We start from the raw sequence: 21,745 nt of genomic DNA, 5'->3' as shown, positions 1-21,745 counted from the left end.
ACAGCATCATTTGCCATCCTAACTACCAGACAATGAGACCAAAATTTAAAATCTTTTATCATTCAAATTAGGAGGTAAATTAAGTACAATACAGATCGTATGTTTAAAAATTATTGACCTTTTAACTGCTTTTCAAATTGAACAAAACTCCAAACCAAACTCTGTTCAATTAAACCATGCAATCCCAGACAAAAATCACAAAAATGTAACTAATGGCACCATTTACCCTATCTTTTTATATTGAACCTAATGGACTTCTGAGGTAAGTTTATTAACAACCGATACCATGTTGTGGCGCATATGCTGCGTTCAACAGCTGCACAGGTATTTCCCACTAGACTTGTTAGGACTGTAATTTTAACCATATATTTGTGCAGCATTTTGAGATGAGGTGAGCTCAATATCAAAAACATCAATATCAAATGATTGTGATGTTACTAGAGGGATGTGGATGGGAACAGAGCAGCAAACAATTTCATGAAATAAACAGTAAATAAGAGTCTTTAAGCAGGTATAGTTACGGTGCATGCAGGCCCTGAAGAATTCTAATCAACTAAACTCAAGCAAAGAAGTATCATCTCCATTAAGTTCCTTTAGTGAAAATCTTCCAAATGAAAGTAAACATACAGATTCAGGGTCCCATATGGCAGCTGCTCTATGCTTGGAAGTCCTATTCGGCCTCTGAGAATGATCCCGAGCAGCTGCAGGTTCAGGCCCTACAATACTCTCTCCCTCCTGACACCAAAAAAAAAAATAGGTCTTCCAGAAGAGCGTATTGGTAGAAAGCATGCAACAGAAAAGGATGTTGATTCAGAGGTATTTTTCATGCTTCATGCACATAATGCAAGGCATCTGAAAAATAATAGCAAGAGGCAATACTCTGTACACTTTAGTTGTTAACAAAGCACTTACTGTGAAGACCGTAGCTGAAATGGCATAGACCAGGAGAGCCTGAAGATTGTCTTTAGCTATTTGAAGCTCATCAGCTGTGAGGGTTTCACTGATGGATGTTTTTTGCTGAGCATACAGCCACCAGAGTACGCCTGTGCCACCTATATTTCAAAGCAAAAAGGGACAACAGGATATGTGATGTGCACACACAAAAACTGAAATCAAGATAAATCCAGTTTTTATTCTGAGTCCAGCTTGATAGAAAATACCCATGTGCACTGAAGTTACTTCATGAGGAAACATTTTGGAGGCTGGAGTGGTGTTGGGCTTCCAATCTGCCTCCTAGTTGCATAAGAACTTTTCCTGGCCTGTGCAAGCCCCTGCTAAGTCTATTTAGGTCCTTATGGTGCCTTGGATCAGTACTCTATTTCATGTGGTTTAGGAAGAACAGAGGAGGGCACTGAATGTGTGAGGTCTGGCAAAACCAGATACTGCTGCCATCTGCAGGACTAGAGAAAAGAAGGGAGAAGGGAAGGACAGTAGGGAGAGATTTTGTGGTGTGATGGGGGGCGGGGAATTAGGAAGAAAGCAGGTGTAAGAATTGAGTGAAGGAGGCTTAAAGAGACACAAGAGGAATAAAGAAATAGCAGTAAGTGAAAGGGCAAACACCTCTCAAGAGACAATTGACACCAAGGAAAGAGGAAAGGGAACAACTGACAGCAGAGAAAGGGAGTAAATCCACAATGCCAGAAATAATACCTTAGCTCAACTGCAGATGTGCCTCTACCTCAAGAAGAACCGATTTGGAAATTGGAAATGCAGTACTGACAGAGAAGGAGCTAGAATGGCTCACTTGAGATAGAAAACAAAACTAAAAAATGAAAGACCAAAATGAAGACATGGTGAAGAGAGGGAAGTGACACATCAAAATCAGCTTCCACGGTGAAATTCTGAACCCAGGAAAGCCACCAGCACAACTCTTATCGACTTGAAAACAACCATCTAATACAAACCGAACTGTACGTTTCACACATGACACTTTATTTGGTGTGCATACACTGCATGACTTCTCAGTATAGAAAGAATAGGTGAGAGTGGAACAGATTATTTTGTTCTTTCAAAAATCATCAGTTATGAAATTTCTGAATAGCATACAACCCAAGAATCTAGTTTTACTGTCTCCTTTCTGATCACATCCATCACCAATAATCACAAGAGCTAAGTATTTTGAAGATATTTTTACTGATATACTGAAATTCTTCTAAATTTGCTACATCATGAAATATACAGGTGCTATGTAAAATTATGGCCGTCACATCACAATTCATCCACTCTACTAGAACTTGGTTCTCACAAACAAGGATACCAACAATACTTACCAAGTGATCCCAGAATGACAAGAATTGTTAAGATCCAAACAAGTACTCTTGAAATGTACCTGATTATGACCATCAAAATCATGGACAGCACTGAAGGGAAAAGAAAAAGCAAAGTAATTATTTCAAACAGGAAGACCCATGAAAACAAGCTTTTCCTGGGGAAGAAGTAAAAAGTTCAACTAACTGCACTCCAATGTATTTTTAAAGGAAATATTTATGTCCAAACTTTACTAACTCATTACAAAGCTATACATCAGCTAGTTTCTACACTCCTGTTTTTTCCACTTGCCAATTAAATAAAAAAGAGCATGTGCGCTTTTACAACAGTGCATTACATACAAAACATAATGCATACACACACATAGATGTAGTCACACATAGGGAGAGAACAGGACATGACAAGACTGTGAGTTTAACATAACGAGTTGGGAAATCATTGTACAACTCCTCAACAGTGGAGCAGAATACGCATGCAAACACACATGCCAAACAAGTGCAGCTTTATGACAAGTATGTGTATTAATATGTCATGTTAGCGACAAGGAAAAAATTACTATGTTGTGCTATATTTGCTTTCAAAGGAGGTACTTTAGTGAGTTTTACTGATACAGTTGTATACCCTGTGGGCACAGCCTGCTAAAAAGTCCTCCTTAAATTTTATGGATTAACATGTATGTGTACAGATGACATCTCTAAGTGAAAGTCATTGGGGTCTGCTTCACGAATTAAACATTCTAACACTTTCATTTTATTTTTTTTTAAATTATTAGAGAATAAAAAGATACTAAAGCAATCATATTTCCATCCTTATTTAACTTAAAAGTGGTCAAAGTAATTTTATGTAAAATTCTGCAGTATATCTATAAAACAAAATCTGGTACTCTAACAAAAGCTCTGCTAATATAGCCAACTTTAAAACAAAACAAAACAAAACAAAAAACTCTCTCAATTTTACCACTCAGTACAATGAAACAACCAGTTCAGTGAGTTTCTTTGCAGTTAATGCTAAGAAGTGATTTTGTGGGTTTTTTTTAAATTGACATCTGGTATTCTCTCTTTCTTGCCTGTAGAGACATACTGGCTAGAGACAGTTCTTTCTTGCTGGTAAAGCCTTTGTGGCACCCTGTAGTCAGTCATAATGTCAGAACTGTACTTTTTTTTCTAACCACACACTGTTTGGACAGATGGCAAACAGTAAGATATTTCTTTTTAGATAAAGGGTGCAACACTATAAAAATCAGCTGATCAAGAATGCAATATATTTGGTTGCAGACCATTTAATATTAATGTACAGGGATTGTTTAAAATATCACTTCACTTTGGTGCAATATTAGTGTCATGAATGAGAAAGAAGGGGTAAGAATTGGAAATTTCCTAGCAGTACATATATAAAAGTGCAGATATGTCACTGGAGATTCCCTACTACTCAGTCAAGGCTGGGATTTTCAAAGGAGACTAAGGGATTTTTGTACTTATCTCCAAGCTAAACCAATATGAACTGGGCACCTCACTGCCTAAGACTCCTTTGAAAATCCCCACACACAGCCTAGCAAGCTAAACAAAGCACATTGAAAAAACCTAAATCCCAAGTTTATGAAGCTATAAGACCATGTACTGCCTGCTCACTCTGTCAAACTCTCTCTTTTTTCATAGGGTTTTTTAAGAGAGGGTTAGACAAAGAATGGATTACAGAGGGAGGGGACACTATAAAACAGGACCCTACCCCCACTGTGGTGTACTTAAATACTGTGGCAATAGCACACTGAAGGTTGTTCCAAACCCCAGTGCTCTCCACATCAAATAAGGGGAGTGTACCACAACTTCATGTACTACTTTTGAAACAGTTATTCAGCTGTTGAGTAAAAAAAACCCAAAACATTAAAAAAAACAGTTTTCTGAGGGCTTGTTATTGGATGTGTTTTATGCTCATATTGTGGCTAAAGGATGTTAACAGTCTCCTAAATGCAGTACTATGAAATATCTAATAATGAGAAAAACAATTACCTAGTGATAACAAGCAAAGTCCCATTATAATCTCTTTGCTGGTCATAACTCCACTAATCAGCCTGTGTAAGACACTACTGTCACTGACAAAGGTGATCAGGGCCTCTGCAAACTTGGCATAGCAGGAAATGTTCACAGGAGCACAGCGATGGAAGAATGGAATAGGTGCACTGGTGACACAAGAAAAAAAAAATCAGAAAAAAAATTACTCCTACTTAATATAAATGCCACATCAACACACAAATGAAAGGTGATTTGATGCAATGCACTCCACCCTCATAGCAATCATAACCAGGTACTGAGAGATTAATGTTGAGGTGTTGCATAAAATGAGGATGGTCATAATGGGGAGTGATGCAGTTATTACAAGTACCTTTGAAAAGAGGATGGAGTGCATATTCCAACATGATGTTATCCACCCACCCTCAAAAAACCCACAAAAAAAATCTATGTTCCTATTTCAACTTAAGTATCTGTCATTCAAGTGACATATGGTAAAGCAGATCAAACAATGCCCTTCACTGCCTTTCAAATGGAGCACTGACCTACAGTTGTTGCAGAAGTAACTCAAGAATGAATAATGCAAAAATATACTTTACACTAGAGCACAGCATCACTTACCACAGTTGCCAAACAATAATGATTAATTTTTTATTTTTCCCCCATGCTATACTTGTTTTGGAGATGACTATGATAATGATTACTTACATAGCCTTAGCTAAATAGTTTACTATTACATTCCTTTTTATTAAAAAAAAAAAAAAAAAAAAAAAATCACATATTTGAAGTTGCCTGTAATGTTTCATTATCTCCCTTTTGCCCTGAATGGCATTGGAATCATCTCTCCCTTGGCACAGAGGTTTTGTATTATACTTCTCATCTCACTAAAACAGACCCAGGTATGCAATCCACCACACAGTAATACAAGAGAGCAGAAACTTCAACATTCGTAGGCGATGCTTTCCTAGGGAGAAGCTGCATTCCATGTGCCATAAACTACATCCAGCTGTCAAGGTGACCTATTTTCTGTTTTAATTATTCTTTTATACTTTACTTAAGATACTTTTTATTAGCAATATAGGATCGAATGAACAAAATATATCCTTAATATTAAACTGCAATTTTCCTTTAACCACTAGATTCTTTTCTTCTTCTCCATTAGTTTTTACTTTCCTATTTGCAAGATTTCAGTCAAGTGCATCAGCAGGGGATGCAATTCCTTTGGGGTTTGCCAATTTTAGTAAACATCTTCAAGCCAGAGATTTCTTGTACCAAGATACCTTTTCTTTTTTAATTGCGAGTTTTTCCAAAATTCTAAACCTCACTTCAGTGTGCAGCAAGAGATTCAGCTGCCTTAGGCATATCCTTCTATGCATTATTTAGGGGAGGAGGGGATGGCATACTAACAACCATGATTGTCTAATTATGCAGTACAGAACTGGAAGGAAATTATGATCACCCTCCATAACTGGATAATTAATAGATCCCAGGCTTTTGTGAAACTGACAGACAATTCTAAATGACATGGTCTTAAGTTTTCTGTCCTAAGTAAATACATTCACAGATGCCCATATTGATACTCTGCCTCCAGTTATGGGTGAAGATAGCAGTTAAGCATAGCAAAATAACAATGTATTTAGTCAGAGCTGTTAAAAATCAAATTAAACGCACAGTAATAGCTTCCCTAGCTAGAAGACAGACCATATATTCTCTCAACCTTTTCATAACATAGAGGCAATTTTGCACTGTATTGGTACAGTGCAGATCTGTGCTAAATATATGCAATGAAATTTGAAAACCTTGACATTAGAGTGTTTTGCATTTAACTTTTAATTCATGTCAGTGCTGTATTTTTATTTATTTATTTATTTATTTTTTACAGAAAGCTAACAAAGTTTCACAGACTTTCACTTAAAAACAGCACCATCATTCTGACATGGTCCAATTTAGTTCCTTAAAACATTTCAGGGAACTCAATTTTTTCCACACCTTTTTAAAAGATTGCCATGTTGGAGGAAAAAAAAAAAAAAATCAATAGAAATAGTTAGCATTAGAAGTATTTCAGCCCAGAATATGTTCTGGAAGAGAAACAGCTACATTTTGCCTTTTTCACAGGCACTTCTATTTTATCAATGAAAAGTCCACTTGCTGAACAATTAAACTACATATTTAAGTTACCTGCTTGTATATGTAAAAGTTAAATTATAACATTGTTATAATTAATAAAAATGAGGTTAGTATTTACTACAAGCTTTCTTGAATAAATGAGACTCTTGAGAATCCACCATGCAAGATCTGCTGCTATTTCAGTGGTTCTGACTCACTGAATGCGTGATGTACCTTGTTTAATAAAAAAATGAAATAATCAATCTATTCAGACTGACCTTAGCTATTTTATATGGCCTCTTGATTACACCTTGAGACATTACATGCCTAAAAGGAATTATTAGCATCTAAGAATAATCTGCTGCTTAATCAGGATCAGCAGCAGCAGAACACATTACATTAGAGGATGATGTTGAATAAATAAGAGCAAAAATACATGACAGATACATTACAATTACAGTTAGGGCCTCATTAAACTGCACAAACTTAAGAAACAATTAAGAGAGCAGTTCTCTGTGAAGAGGGCCTCAAAAAGGGGTGATCTGAAGTCCTTGGGTTCCCCATTATTCCTCATATGCTCATGTATGTAGGGGAGCCTGGGCCAAATAGGAAGAAATTTGTCTCTGCAGCCTGCTCTTATTTTCTCCTCAACTCCATGGAAGCCCTTCTACCACAACTGTGCAGAGCTGGACTCGCTGAAACAGGTGGGGAAAGCTCATTAGGTTTGTCTAGTATTCTATAATCCAAAAAGCCCAAGACAGTAAAACGACTCTCTAGCGAGAGGGAGAGAGTTTGGGAGAAGCAGCTGCTGGAGCTGGTAATTGCCAAGTGCACTACTGGGGGCAGCTGTATTGCTCTAGAGGAAAAAGCAATCTGGGCTCATGGTAGAGATGATATCTTTTATCAGACCAACACGATTTTTGCAAAAAAAATCTTTAATTGCAAGCTTTCGGGCACAAACTACTGGGGGCCAGAAGATAGACAGGGAGATGAAGTGTCACAGTCCCTCAGTGTCTGTAGGTTTGTATTGCAGGGCCTGAGGAACCCCTAACTTCCCAACACATAAAATGAGAAGAACCTACAGGGGTGCCTTCAGTGGTGTTAACCTCATAGCTCCACTGACATCAGTGGAGTTATAAGGGAGTTTACACAAGCTGAGGGTCTGTTTTGGGGAAGCAAACACCAGATCTTTTTCCACCCCAACATTCCTCTTCCTGCAGACCCTATTTTATTCGTCCACCTCCCAGATAATTTTTTCCTCCAAAATGCACTAATTCACTCAGAGAACTTAATTAGAACAATACAACACAACAAAGTTATTTCAAGTCAAATACTGGGCGTTTTTCCCCCCCCTGTCCTCTGTAGATGAGTCAACAGAGTTCAGCATATGCTTTCATTTTATTTTAATTTATTAGCATAGAATAAAAAAAAAATCCTTCACTAATGCTATAGCTCTTTCAACAACACTTTTTTGTCAGCAATTTGCACATTATTATAAAATGACATGACACAATATTCCATCTGCCTACTTTCTTATTTAACTAAATCCAATCAAACTGAATGACAAAGGAAAGTATGGATAGAAAGAACATTAAATTCTGGCAAATGTTAAGTCTGACAAGCTCTTTTTAGTATGCATTCTGACACTGCAATTTTTATTTATTGTCATAGGGCACCTGGTATAGTTAAGCTCAGCGGTACCAAATACTGATCTGCATGTAAAAAATATTACTGTCAATATTCTAGTTGCAGCCTATCATGAGCATCACCTTTTTTTTAAAAAGTAAGAAATGTGGATACGCTGCTTAAGTAAGCAAAACACAAAACTAGTTTCTAGAACCAAAATTTATGCAACATAACCTATCCAGGACTTTTTCCGTTTTTTCCTTTATAAACATATATGAAGTAAGTTTAGGACGTGATCCTGAAGAAACATAATCAAACTGGGATCTATTGATTAGATACAACTAAGCCTGGTAACAAGCATCTGGTGCGTCACGCCCCTGCAACTTTCAGCTAAATACACATGGGAAACCCAATCTTGTAAAAGCATGGGAGTAGTATTAACTCAAATCAGTGCAACTATCTGTAATCACCTTTGCGAGACTGGGCCCTGAAAGAGCCTCACATTACGAAATAACTGGAAACTGGCTTTATTTGGAAACTTTAAGCACTTCTTTGCTGGATGACAAATTTCCACAAAGCCAAGACTCTCATTTGATACAATTCCTATGAAACTAGGGGGCTGAACTGGATAATTGTGAGGTTCCTTCCACCATATATTTAATAAATATAATTAGGTGGGATGGCTTTTAGCTGAAATTTTAAGCACTAATACTAGAGTACCCTGTTTACAAAGCATAACATATTTTCTAACATACGGCACAAAATTTTCTCCAAAAAATAGTCCCCAGGGGTCTGTGTATTAAGTGGGTCAGCTGATTTTCTGTCTGGGATAGAAGCATCTTGCTTTAATTTATCCTCCACAGTTCAGCAACTATGGTATTACTATTCAGCTGGTTCTTGTTCTTCACTTCACAGCTGTTAAGGATCGTCTTTCCTTTGTAACGGTCTTGATGTCCCACTAATCAAGCTAACCTTTTTAATGGCAACTTTGCTATCTACTAGCTGTTTCTGGTCTCTTTCCTCCTATTATACCTCCCTGGAAAGTCACAGATCCGCCCATGGAGACCAGTCTTCAGCAGCAGATATGGTCTCAACTTTAATTATACAGGAAAGGGAGGATGAATTAGCTAAAGAGTAGGCTTCGTCCCTGCTCTGTGTAGCCATAACTCTGGAACAATCTTTTTCCCCTCCTTCATTCTGCTTCTCATAAGCAAGCTGTGTATTATATTCTGGAGTATAACGTATGTGAGAAAATACAGCAGTAATGGGCGAACGGGATTATCTCAATTTTTTTCTAGTTCTCTTCTCTTTCAGGTATTTAATCTAGAATTGAATACTCTGACAATATATAGAATCAGGAAGTGAAACAAACCAGTCTCACTGGCTGAATAAAATGTAAACTAAATCTTATAGATGGCAAAGTTGTCATTTTTTGCACATATCACTTCTCATCCTTAAAGAACTCAAAATACTTTATGAATTGGGTTCAAACAGAATCACTAAATTATAGCCAAGTCTTGGGTGAAGGGTAACAAACAATCTGACACACAGCACAACACCAATGCTAAAAAGCAAACAAAATTGTTAAGATTTCAACTCTAGTCACACGGCTAAGCAAGAGATTAAAAAAAAAAAAGTATTGATAGTGTCTTTCTGAAAGTGACCTTTGTACTAAAAGAAGTAGCTTGTTAAAATAACAGGTGCGAGTGACACTATTCTTTGTGAGTTAAATTAAGCTGTTAAAATATATATATATAAAAAAAAGAAATAAAATGCAAGCAATTAGTGTAAAGTACTTAAATTTACCTCTCTGGAACTGGGAGCTTAGGACACAACTCAGAGGCTTTGGGATCTGAAGTGTACTCAGATGGCTGTAGGCCATAGCTACATAAAGTTGATCCTGTTGATAGAAAAAAAAAGTTACTGGTTGGAATATCTAATATTTGTCTTCTCAGCCAATTGCACTAAAAACAGACACTGGCTGTGATTCGCCTTCTATTACACTGGTTTTGGAACACTGTAACTCCACTGACCTTACAGTGTTGCAGCAGAGTTGAAATTGGGTAAGAAGATGTCAATCAAGCCCATTGCATTTCATACTGTAGCAGACTGGTACCTTGCATCTATGCTTGGGTCTTTGTCCTACTACCTTCAATTATCCAACAAAAATTGCTTAAATTCACCATCTAGTTTACAATAAAGTGCTAGACTCTTTAAAGTTAATTGCTCCTCCCCCTAGCCTTTCTTTGATCATTCTTCATGCATCAAAATGCATGAGACTATATCCATGATGAAAAGAAAATACTCATTGTTTTTTTAAAAAGAAAAACCACATGCACCACAGAGGGAGAGAACTACTGAAGTCAAACACTTCACTGAAAACTGAAATAAGCAAGTTCCCTTGTGTGTTTATCCCGTCACACTACAAATACCCAACTGCTCTCCACACACTGGACAGTAAATGACAGGACCAAATCAACCAAGCTCAAATCATGCATAAGCTATTTTAAAACTGTTTATCCAATACCAACTGGGTGTAACAGCTCTGCAACAGACAGGGGCATCTCCCATTAGCTTGCAGCTGTGAGAAGGAACTATATGACCAGAGCTTTCTGGGACTACAACTGCTATACCAGATCAGAGCAGTGTGCTGCCTAACTCCATGTCTATCCCTTATGTGCAAAAACACCAGGGGAAGGTTCAGGAAACCCTTTAAAAGAATACCCTGCTCATCTAGAGCAAAGTATTTTTCTACCCCCATGAGCTAATAGCTGCCCTCAGCCCCACTGCATGAAAGTTTCTCTCTCTTATTACTTACTTAATGAGGTTGCAGGCATTCTTATCATCTACATAAATATTTCATTCTTTGAATCCTGCTAAATTCTTGGCCTCAATACCAACCTGTGGTGGAGAGATCTACAACCTAATTATGCCTTTGCTTACTACACATCTCCCTTTTATCAAACCCAACAAGGCTTAAGTTTCTTACTTAAAAAGACAGTCTAGTCCTGGTTTGTGTGGCACAACATATAATTGCTGCATTTAGAATTTTTAGACTTCTCATTTAGTGTTGGCATAGGGGCCAGACTGCTACTGCTGGAGACAAGAGTCCTCTATGTACGAAAAGGCAAGACATATGGCCCCAGCTCTGGGAACTGCATGCTTTTCTGCAGGGTCTGCCCTGGGCGCCAGCTCAGCTTGTTACACCACTGAAGAACATCCCTGAACCATTTAGGAATTGTCGTCATGCCTTTGGTCAATTAATTAGTTACCCCAAGAAAGATGTGTGTCCAGAAAACTGTCACCAGGCAGATTTTCTGTCTGGGATGGAAGCATCTTGCTCCAATTCCTCCTCCACAGTGCAGCAGCAGTGGTATTACTATTCAGGCAGCTGAGGGAGTCAGTTGACTTAATGGCTCTTGTTCTTCACTCCACCAGTGTTAAGGATCATCTCTCCTTTTTAATGGTCTTGATGTTCCGCTAATTGAGTTAACCTTTTTAATGGTAACTTCATTATCTACTAGCTGTTTCTGGTCTCTCTCCTCCTATTACACATCCCTGGAAACGCTTTAGCTCTTTTCCAAATCACAAATTCTCCCATAGGAACTATCCTACTTAAGATTCCTCAGGTTATTTTAATATGAATTCTGTGGCTTAAGCTTTTCAGGAAGAAAAACATCTTTGCAGTTAGCAGGTTACTAAAGAAAGTAAGGGAGCCGAGACAGAAAATTAGGAATCAGGACTCCATAATTCTATGCCCAGCTCTGTCATTTACAGAAATGATTGTGCCTTGGTTTGGTAGTGCTGACGTGATGTAGCCACGATGGCCCAGGACATATGTGAGAGGCAAAAATTTCTATGGGTGGTATCCCTTATTGGACCAACTGCATGGTTGGACAAGGTCAGGGTGTAATGGCAGTTTTCAGTTTGGTGAGATGGGTGTCACAATATTCTCCAAAAAGCAACAGATACAGTAGTATCTGAGGGCCTTTACCCAGAAAGGACACTCCAGCAGAAAAATAGACCATATCTTAGAAAGCAACCCAAATAGCCTACAGCAACCTACTACAATACAAGAAGAAACCCCCAGCTAGCTACACACTCTAGGTTGTCATCTACCATCCCATACTTGAATCAATAAGAAGAATTATCAGTTGCAGCCTGTATGTGAAAAGGACCAGACCTTGAGAGGAATATTGCCACCACGCCTCCACCTACCCCCCTGGCCTTTAAAACAGCCCCCTAACTTTGCACAGCTCATCATCAGAAGTAACTCCCCCTGATCAATAGGTGCCTAATGGGACCTAGGCCTGCCTTAGCAAGAAATGCAAGATCTATCAACTCATCTCTACTGCCACAACAATCAACATTCCTCACAATAAAACCAGACACACATGACCCATGGACTGTTGATATCTCAGAATGTAGTAAACCTCATTCAGTGCACCAAATGCCCTCATGAAAACTATGTGGGTGGAACCAGATAAAAACTATGTATAACAAATGACTGCTGAAACATGCTAAATTACAGAGACACTAGAACTCTAGTCTCTGCTTGTCTCCCAGAGACCCAAAGAATGGCACTGTGATACCAAAAGTTTGTCTAAGTTTATTTCAACTATGCAGCTGGTCCAATAAAAGATGTCACCCAGCTCAGAAGATTTTTAAGCAATAATCTATAAAATATTTGTATGCAATAAGGCCAGTCCCTTGTTCTCATAACTTCACAGCCCAATCATGTCCCCCTGTGGCCACTGAGGTCCAGCAGAAGGGAGAGAGAATGACGTTTCGAAATCACAGACCAGGTGGTTCGAACCCTACGCACACATGCAGATCACAAACAAAGTTGGCTGAGGAGGAGGAGTAGAGCCAGTGGGTCCACTGCTGAGCAATCCCACTTGCTGTTGCCCTTGCCAGGTGGGGACAAATTAGAAGAAGCTATCAGCCAGAGGACAACTACTTAAGTGGCAGAGGGGTTGGCTGGGATACAAGGGTGCTAAAGCGCGAGGGTAGGCAACAGGCAGTCCCCACACTTTAGCACCCTGGTGCCCCGATCAGCTCCCATTACCATCTATATGCGTGTTTCAGTGCAGCAAAATACTCCACTGTAGGATAGAACTGTCCCCAACAGTACTATTTTATGGTGGAGTTAATTAATTTACAGTGCCCTAATAACGGCACACATATAGACTATGACACTACTGTGGAGCTAACTAGCCAACTGCAGTAAAGTGCAAATACAGATGCACCCGATGGTTCACAGAGCTTACTGGCTGCACAGTCTTGGCTTTCCTTTTTGTGTTCAGCTACTAAATTACATTCTGAAGATATGGTGTCTATTTTAACTATACTTCTTATGTTAATTTTCAGTGTAAACAGTTATTGCAGTTGCCAGAAGGATATTATGAGGTCAAGACCAAGTGAGGAGATAGCCTATGACACAATCTGTCATTTTTAGTGTGGCCCACACTCTATAAAAGATTGAGAACCCCCAGCTTAGAAGCCATAAAAAAGTTTCTTTTAAATGTTGCTTTTTATTTTGCTTAATATTTGATTGTTGAAGTACTGTGCAGTCATTACCACTTGCATTCTTAAAGACACAACTACATAAAGACACTGGGAAAGTATCAGGACAAAAGGGAGTACATTATGTTGAAAAGCAGCTCTCCAAAGGAAAATGCGCAGTACTAAAGGTCTTGTGTAGTCTGAAGCAAACCACCTAAAATAGTAACACAGCCACCTGTTTTCTATCAGGTCAACACATCAAAAAGTCCATACTAAATTGAAGGGAACTACAAGTAAAGAATGCTTTAGTGAATTAGGTTTTAAAACAACGTTCAGTTACGCAATTATTCTTCTACTAAGTTCAAGCACTGTCTTTCCATTTTCAATGAGATGCAGATTATCATCTTGACAATGCTGCTATCATGGCCTTAAAAGTAGGAGATAGCATGCCACTGTCTACTGCCCCATAAGGAGAGCCACAGTACTACTATATAACTACTTATGAGGTTGTACTAGAACATTAGTTATACCAGGATTCTGAGTTCTGTTCCTGTCATTTATTTTTCCAGACAACCATGACATCTATGTCTGGGTTATCTGCAAGAATCAAACCAGAACCTCTGAATATAAAAGCATGTGCCTCTACTACTTGAACTAGGAATATCCCACATTTTACAATGCAGTACACCATGCAGAGATATCCAACCTACCTCAGGTATTGGAAACAGCACAGTTAAACTTGTTTAGAGCCATCTCAGACATCCCTACATGGCACTACTTCATGCAGCACAGATAGCGGGTAAACCACAAGCATCAGTTTGGATGAAGTAGCAGATTCATGATAATCAATATGTGCCCTCGTCTCTAGGAAACAAAGACCCACACTGTTAGTATGGGTTAAAAATATATAAAAAATAATTTGGCCCCTTTCTTCTGAAAGGCACAATGGTATAGTTAATACCATATTCGAGTCTGGTGTACTATCCCATTCCTGACTGTCTGAAGTCACTGTGTACTCTCAAACCCCCTCTATATCTTACATTTTTGCCATATTAACATACTAATCACAGCATAAATGGCAAGGTTGCTACATGGGCACCTAATTTAAGGCACTATAAAATGACAAACCAATCATAAAAATGGTCTGTATGGTGTTTCAAAACAAATGTGTGGCAGGTCTGGCACCAAGGCCAGCAATCAGCTGATTTTTGCCCCCAGACCAGGGACAGCACCAGGGTCTCAAACTGGCCCAGTGCAGTCCAGGTCTGGGGCTGATAATCAGCTAATGGCACAAGGGGCATAGCAAAGAGCATGACTGTTGGGATCAGAGATCATATCCCATGGCACCCTTCAATGAAAATGTTTCAAGAACCTCAGTTACCTTAGCTGTAAAATGAATGATTGTTGCTGCTATGACAAACAAATGAGACCTTGATTAAGAAGAGTTATAAAATGTGCAGAAATATTAACAGGAGTCAGCAGAAGAGTTAAAACTACAACAGATGTTACCTGAACTTGAAGCTTACTGGCTGTTTTATGGGCAAGCTTCTACTCAAAGACATGACAAATTTGGCAAATGCATAAGTAACTCATAAAACAGATGATACTTGGTCAGTCTGCACTGTGCAAAGCATTTGAAGGAGTCTGAAGGGATTAGCAGCTGGATAGGGATAGGGCTTGAATCTTTTGGGAAAGAAATAATTGAAAGCTCAAGTTCTGGAAATGCCTTTAACTCATTTTATCATCCCAGCAACCATTTATAGCTATCATCTTCCTCACCCCAATATCTGCTTCACATCAACCTGTGAAGTTTAGACCACATAACTTTTCTTTTAACACAATCAGTAGTAACAGTTAAGAAGAATGACAGTTATACTGTAGGTGGTGGTGTGTTGATTCAAGCCTAAAGACAACCGGCAATTCACTGCCCTTACAACCACATTTGGGCTATAGAGATGTGGGGTAGAAAATTTTTCAGAAAATTTTCCAGTGCTTTATTTTTCCATGGGAAATTTTCCATTTCTAAAAAATTAATTGTTTCATAACATTCATTAGCAACAATGAATGGATGCCAATACAGTATTAGGCAAGCTGGGCAGTTTCAAAGTTGTAATTAATTTTTTTCAGGTGATTATCCCTAGGAAGTGTGGGAGAGTACATATATGTTTTATTGATTTGTAAATAGGAGGGTAAATACACTCACATAATCCAAAACAAAAATCAAGTTAAGAATTCACCTAATTGGCTGTGCAGGTCAAATCAAAACCAAAGCTAAAATTCTTATTTCATCTCAGACTGCAAGTGAAAGCAAAACCAAAACTAAAACCGTGATAAATTTTTGTTTCACTCAGTTCAGCAAACACACAGAGCAGTGTCTCATTTCTTTTTTTGAGTTGGAGAAATTGGAATTGTTTGCATAACATCTGTTAGTTTTTTAGTACTTTTGGTTTGAATTAGTCATAATAATGCCTAATCAGGAAAAAAACAAAACAAAACTGTCATATTGAATGAAATAGTTTGAATGTTTGTAAAAGTTGCCCATTAGCCAGTTTCAGGAAGAAAATAGGACTTATCTCCTTATCTAGCTCATTGTTTTTGGGACTACGTGCAAAAGGTCCTGACTTAGTTTAAAGTCTTAATTTAAATTTTATCTTTAGAAGTCTTTTACAAAGAGAGCAAATATCCTGAATTCCGAGAGATCAAACCCTAAGGCCTTTTAACAAGATTGGTAAGAAAAGGGCATTTGCAGTGATATGGAAGTCTCCCCAAGAGTAATTTAAAATGCTCAACAAAGGCAAAAGAATCTGTTAAGTAAGATCCAAGCCCAAATTTGGGAGTAGTGACAGGTTGAGTAGGAGGAGCCCACTGACGGCAGCTCGCTCAATAAAAACTGTAACTTACTGTCCCAATTTGGAGGTGACTATACTTGCAGAACAACGAAGGAAGAATCGCAAGTGTAGGCCGGAACAGACTGATCACCTGAGCCACCCTCTCCGTGAACACGAATCTCTTAGTTCACGCTGAAGCCGCGGAGCACCTGAAAGGGACTGAAGGAAGGGGAAACTTTTAGTTGTAATTGTAGTTGTTTTTGTAACACTAATTCTTATAGCATTGTTTGGGAAGGAAGTGCATTCGGAGCATTGTTTCTGATATATGTAATTATTGTGTTCTTAATGTTTGTAGTGTTTCTTAAAGCTAAGCAGTGTTATATACATAGCAAAGAATTTTAAAATAAAATTGTGTTGTATGAATTAAGTGTGTAATCATTGTGAAATCATGCAATCAGCTAACTACTCCCCCAGCCAGTGCATCAAAACGAATCAGTAAATTGTGTGGGATTTTCTCTATTCCATAACCCACTAGAGACAAAAACTAGTGTGTGGCATCATTATAGTGAAGTTCAAGCCACTGAAGGAAGGAAGTTGGTAGATGCAAATATTGCAGGCATAAGTATGCTAACAATGCAACAAGGAAGAAACATTTAATAACATGTAGAAACTGTCCTGAAAGAATACAAACCATATACAGAAAGCTAATACAATTAAGTGGTGGAACAACATCCTCTGAGAAAAGTCTACTTCAGGAATCCTATGCAAGTAAAATTAATATGTTAAACAATACAGAGTATAGACTAGCATCTTTATTGTTTTAAAACGCTGTAATTTTAAAAGTTGTTCATGCAGCCCTGGGTTATTATTTATTTATTTAAAATATATTTGTATCTGCTTTTCTGCTTGCACTAAGCACCCAAAGTGGCTTAGGCTTAACACCGTCTCTCACCCCATTCTCATTACAAAATTAGGGGACTGTGGCGTCGACACCTACAGTCAAATGGGTCGCTAACTGGCTGGAGGGCCGCACCCAGAGAGTGGTGGTGGACGGGTCATTTTCGACCTGGAGGGATGTGGGCAGTGGGGTCCCCCAGGGCTCAGTCCTCAGACCCGCACTGTTCAATATTTTCATCAGTGACTTGGACGAGGGGGTAAAAAGCACCCTGTTAAAATTTGCTGATGACACTAAGATGTGGGGGGATGTGGGCACGCTAGAAGGGAGGAATAGGCTGCAATTGGACCCGGACAGGTTACAGGGTTGGGCAGATGAGAACAGGATGGGTTTCAACACTGACAAGTGCAAGGTGCTGCACCTGGGGACGAAGAACCAGCAGCATACCTACAGGCTGGGGAACTCCCTTCTTGTCAGTGCAGAGGCAGAAAAGGATCTTGGAGTCATTATTGATGCCAAAATGAACATGGGCTGACAGTGTGGGGACGCGGTCAGGAAGGCCAACCACACCTTGTCATGCATCCACAGATGCATCTCAAGCAGGTCCAAGGAGGTGATCCTCCCCCTCTATGCAGCACTGGTCAGGTCGCAGTTGGAGTACTGCATCCAGTTCTGGGCACCGCACTTCAGGAGAGATGTGGACAGCATTGAGAAGGTTCAGAGGGCCACCCACATGATCACGGGGCAGCAGGGCAGGCCCTATGAGGAGAGGCTAAGGGACCTGAACCTGTTCAGCCTCCACAAGAGAAGGCTGAGGGGGGATGTAGTGGCCTGTTACAAACTAGTCAGAGGGGACGCGCAGGGATTGGGGGAGTCCCTGTTCCCCCGAGCACTACCAGGAGTGACTAGAAATAACGGTCACAAGCTGGCAGAGGGTAGATTCAGACTAGACATCAGGAGGCACTACTGCATTGTCAGGGCGGCTAGGATCTGGAACCAACTTCCAAACAAAGTGGTGCTGGTTCCTACCCTGGGGGTCTTTAAGAGGAGGTTAGACGAACAACTTGCTGAGATTGTTTGACCCCAGTACTCTTTCCTGCCATGGCAGGGGGTCAGACTTGATGATCTGCTCAGGTCCCTTCCAACCCTACCAACTATGAAACTATATTTTGTTTAAAATTATGTAATGGAGAAATAGTTAACTATTTGAACCCAGCAGAGCGAGCTTAGTTGTCTGGCTGATGGCAGAAGCCAGACTATATTGCCCTTTGGTTCTGCAGTCCCAGGGCAACTGACCAGCAAGTCGAGCAGCATAATGTTCTTGCTGGCAGGAAGGGTGGAAGCAAGCTCCCTGCCGCTTCTCCTTTTGATGGATGAGGCCAGCTAGAATAGGCTAAAATAAAAATCTTGTCCCCTTTTGTTGCAGGAACTTGGTAGCTCAAGTGAAATAGAAGACTTGCAAAAAAAATGGAAAATGAAAATGTTGAGCTGCCAAATCTGGGGTAAGAAGCAGCAGGACCCTCACTTTCAAGATCACTGGCACCAGATATGCAATCCATCAGGAGATGCTGTTCAAGACAGTCAAGCTTTTTTATTAAGCTTTGTGGACAAAATGTCAAAAGAAGATCAAGAAAAAATAGGTGAGACATTAGCTCAAGCTAAATTTGTAAGTTGTATACCTCTTTCCATAATTGAAAATCAATACTGGAAGGAACGAATTTGCCCATCATATAAGTTACCATCACGTTATTTGGTTCTCACATTCTCTCTTAGATTGAGACTATGACAGAGTTCAAACAATGATTATTCAAAGGACTGGTCAAGCAGAATCACTGACTCTGTCAGATGGATGGACTAATATACAAGGGAATCCTTTATTGAACATTATGTTAGCAACACCTGAACCAATATTCCTGAAAGAATTGTTACCAAATCTTATCATCATACAGGTGAATACATAGCCAAATTACTAAGCGAAGAAACGGAAAGAGCAGGTCCCTCTAGGGTACAAGCCCTTGTCAATGATAATGCAAGTAACATGAAAGCTGCATGGCAGACATTAAAGGTAAAGTATCCTCATTAATAACATTTGGCTGTCTTGCTCACGGGCTGAATCTTCTGGCAAAGAATACAGTAAGTGTGAATACAACGAGGACAATATTGGCAAACTGCAAAATGATTGTGAAGGTATTTAACAATCATCATGTTGCTAATCAGGCTTTAAAGAAATTACAGAAAGAGAAGCAGGGGAAGGAAAGTGCACTTTTATTGCCAACAGAAACTAGATGGGGCTCGGCTACAAAGTATTTACATAGCTTGCTGTGCACAAAGAACTGTTTGCAGCACGCTTCAATAGATGACACAGTATCCCACGTTATTCCCGTGAACATTTGGAAGCAGATTCTCAACAATAATGTTCAAAGACCATTCAATTTGCTACTACCAGTTTCAGTGGCTATCAAGAAACTTGAAGGAGAGGCACCAAGCCTTTCAAATATTCCAGAAATATTTGGACAACTGAATGAAAATCTAATTATGCTGTTGCCTTCTTCACCTCTATCCAAAAAAGAAGTAGTAAAACAAATGTTTACTAAGAGATCTGAGTTTTGCTTTCATCCAGTTTGTCTGGCAGCAAACCTTTTGGATCAACACAGAGGACAAAGTTTATCAAAAGATGAATTATCTACTGCCCTTGATAGAAATATTGAAGGAACTAAGAATGTCCCCAGCACTGATGAAATAGCCACAATGACAGACATTGCTGAGTACCGTGCCAAAGAAAAACTTTGGAGCAAAGACATCATTTGGTGGGCAGCACCTCCTATCACATGGCATTTGGTGGGCGGCACCTCCTATCACATGGTGGAAAGGATACTGTAACATGGGACTGTTGTCCAGGATTGGTCTAAGGATCCTAGGCTTTCCACCAACAGCAGCTTCTTGTGAACGGAACTAGAAGGCTTTCAGTTCAATCAAGACAAAAAGAGGAATAGACTAACAAATGAACACACCGGTAAGCTTGTTTCTATTTCTCAAAATCTCTTGCTTCTGGAGAATCAGTCAGAAGCACAATTCTTGAAGACGATGCAGTGTGATGCTAAGTTGCCCTTGCCCATAGACTCATTGGTAAAACCAGCCTTTTGCAAAAAGAGAATGTGGGTCAAGTAGTTCTGAATCAGATTTGCCTCAATCGGATTCTGAAATGGACCAATAAGTAGTGCAAGTGATTCTATAGATAGTGACAGTGACACTGGAGGTGCTGCAATGACCTCAGTGGAAGAGAGTTAAACTCTGCTGAAGTAGATGAGTGGACAACCATGGCATGTCATGCAGAGTTCTTTGGGTGTGCTGAAATTCGTGTCAACGAGGGCTGTGCAAAATTTTGCGGGCTGTTTCGTTTTGAGCTTGAAACAGTGAAATTGAAACAAAACGAAGGGCTTTGAAACAGCCTCAAAACGAAATGAGGGCAGTTGAAACTTTTCAAAAGTTTCAAAATATTTTGAGTTTCGAAGTTCAAGCTGGGCTTGCCTGCAGCGAAACAGAAAGTAAGGAGGAGGGGCAGAGCAGGGAAGGACTGCTCTCATATTGACTGTGTAGCTGGCCAGTGACTGGGATCCTTCCCTGAGGTCCCTTCCAATCCCAGTGCTCTGGGGGAGGGATGGAAAAACAGCATAAAAGGCAGTATTGTTTGAACTGGCCTGTTTTCCACCTTGGGGTCTGACAGTTACTGAGCTATCTTCCAGAAGCTCAGGAGCATTAGAAAACAAAGGCTACTACTACCATTGACTTGATTTCCTATTTCCTAGCCTAGCAAGTGGAATTCCGCAATACCTTTTTGCTTTCTTTTTAGACCCTTTTATTTTATTATTATATGAATTGATTTATTCGCTTCAATTTCATAATTATATTGGATATTATACTACAGAATTTATATAGGAAGTCACATACATTTATACATTTATATTGTGCAGCATATAATATAGAATTTATATAGGAAAGCACATATACATTTATATATTTTTTATAAAGACAAGACACTATGAAACACACCATGAAGTGTGGTGGAAAGGCAGCTGGCAAGCCTTCAGGGAGGGGCGGAAGAAGGGGTAGAGGGAGAGGTGTAAATTTCCACCCCACCCCCAAACTGAGAGAGAGCCTCTTTCCTACAACTAGCAGGGGTGAGACTTCCAATTCTACAGGCAGCAAGCAGAGGGGAGCAGTGCCAGTGCCACTGCCTGTGCCTGAGTCTGCATCCCCTCCAAAAGCACCAGCCATAACCCACCCCCCGACCATGACAACAAGTAGCAGCACCAGCACAAGTGTTTCCTCCACCCCCATTTCACTTCTCATGCTGAGACTTGCAGTGCCAGAGCTGGGAGCAGGATCTGGATTTGAGTGCCATAGCAAGGGAAATTCTCAGGAAGGAGGGGGAATCATCTGAGTTTGTGCTCCACACTTCTCAAGTTTCCCCTAGAGCCAGGTCTCCTTCCCCAGAAGGCACTTCAAAGGAG

The 21,745-nt window shown here is 39.6% G+C and overlaps 1 protein-coding gene across 2 annotated transcripts in view; it reads right to left on the bottom strand.

Moving 5' to 3' along the window:
* The window catches only part of SLC44A1 (solute carrier family 44 member 1), a 121,354-nt gene that overhangs the window by 39,547 nt on the left and 60,062 nt on the right, over nucleotides 1-21,745 (bottom strand). For both annotated transcript variants that reach the window (XM_025202580.1, XM_025202586.1), the window contains exons 5-8: nucleotides 9,813-9,906; nucleotides 4,275-4,444; nucleotides 2,271-2,360; nucleotides 913-1,052 (exon numbers count right to left, since the gene is read on the bottom strand). In XM_025202580.1, coding sequence (XP_025058365.1) covers nucleotides 913-1,052; nucleotides 2,271-2,360; nucleotides 4,275-4,444; nucleotides 9,813-9,906 — 494 coding nt within the window. The remainder of the gene's footprint in view (nucleotides 1-912; nucleotides 1,053-2,270; nucleotides 2,361-4,274; nucleotides 4,445-9,812; nucleotides 9,907-21,745) is intronic.

This window comes from Alligator sinensis, unplaced genomic scaffold (assembly GCF_000455745.1).
Source record: "Alligator sinensis unplaced genomic scaffold, ASM45574v1 scaffold560_1, whole genome shotgun sequence".
Classification (NCBI taxonomy): domain Eukaryota; kingdom Metazoa; phylum Chordata; order Crocodylia; family Alligatoridae; genus Alligator; species Alligator sinensis.
Note: the sequence above shows the minus strand (reverse complement) of the source record. Positions and strands in the feature narration are given on the sequence as shown.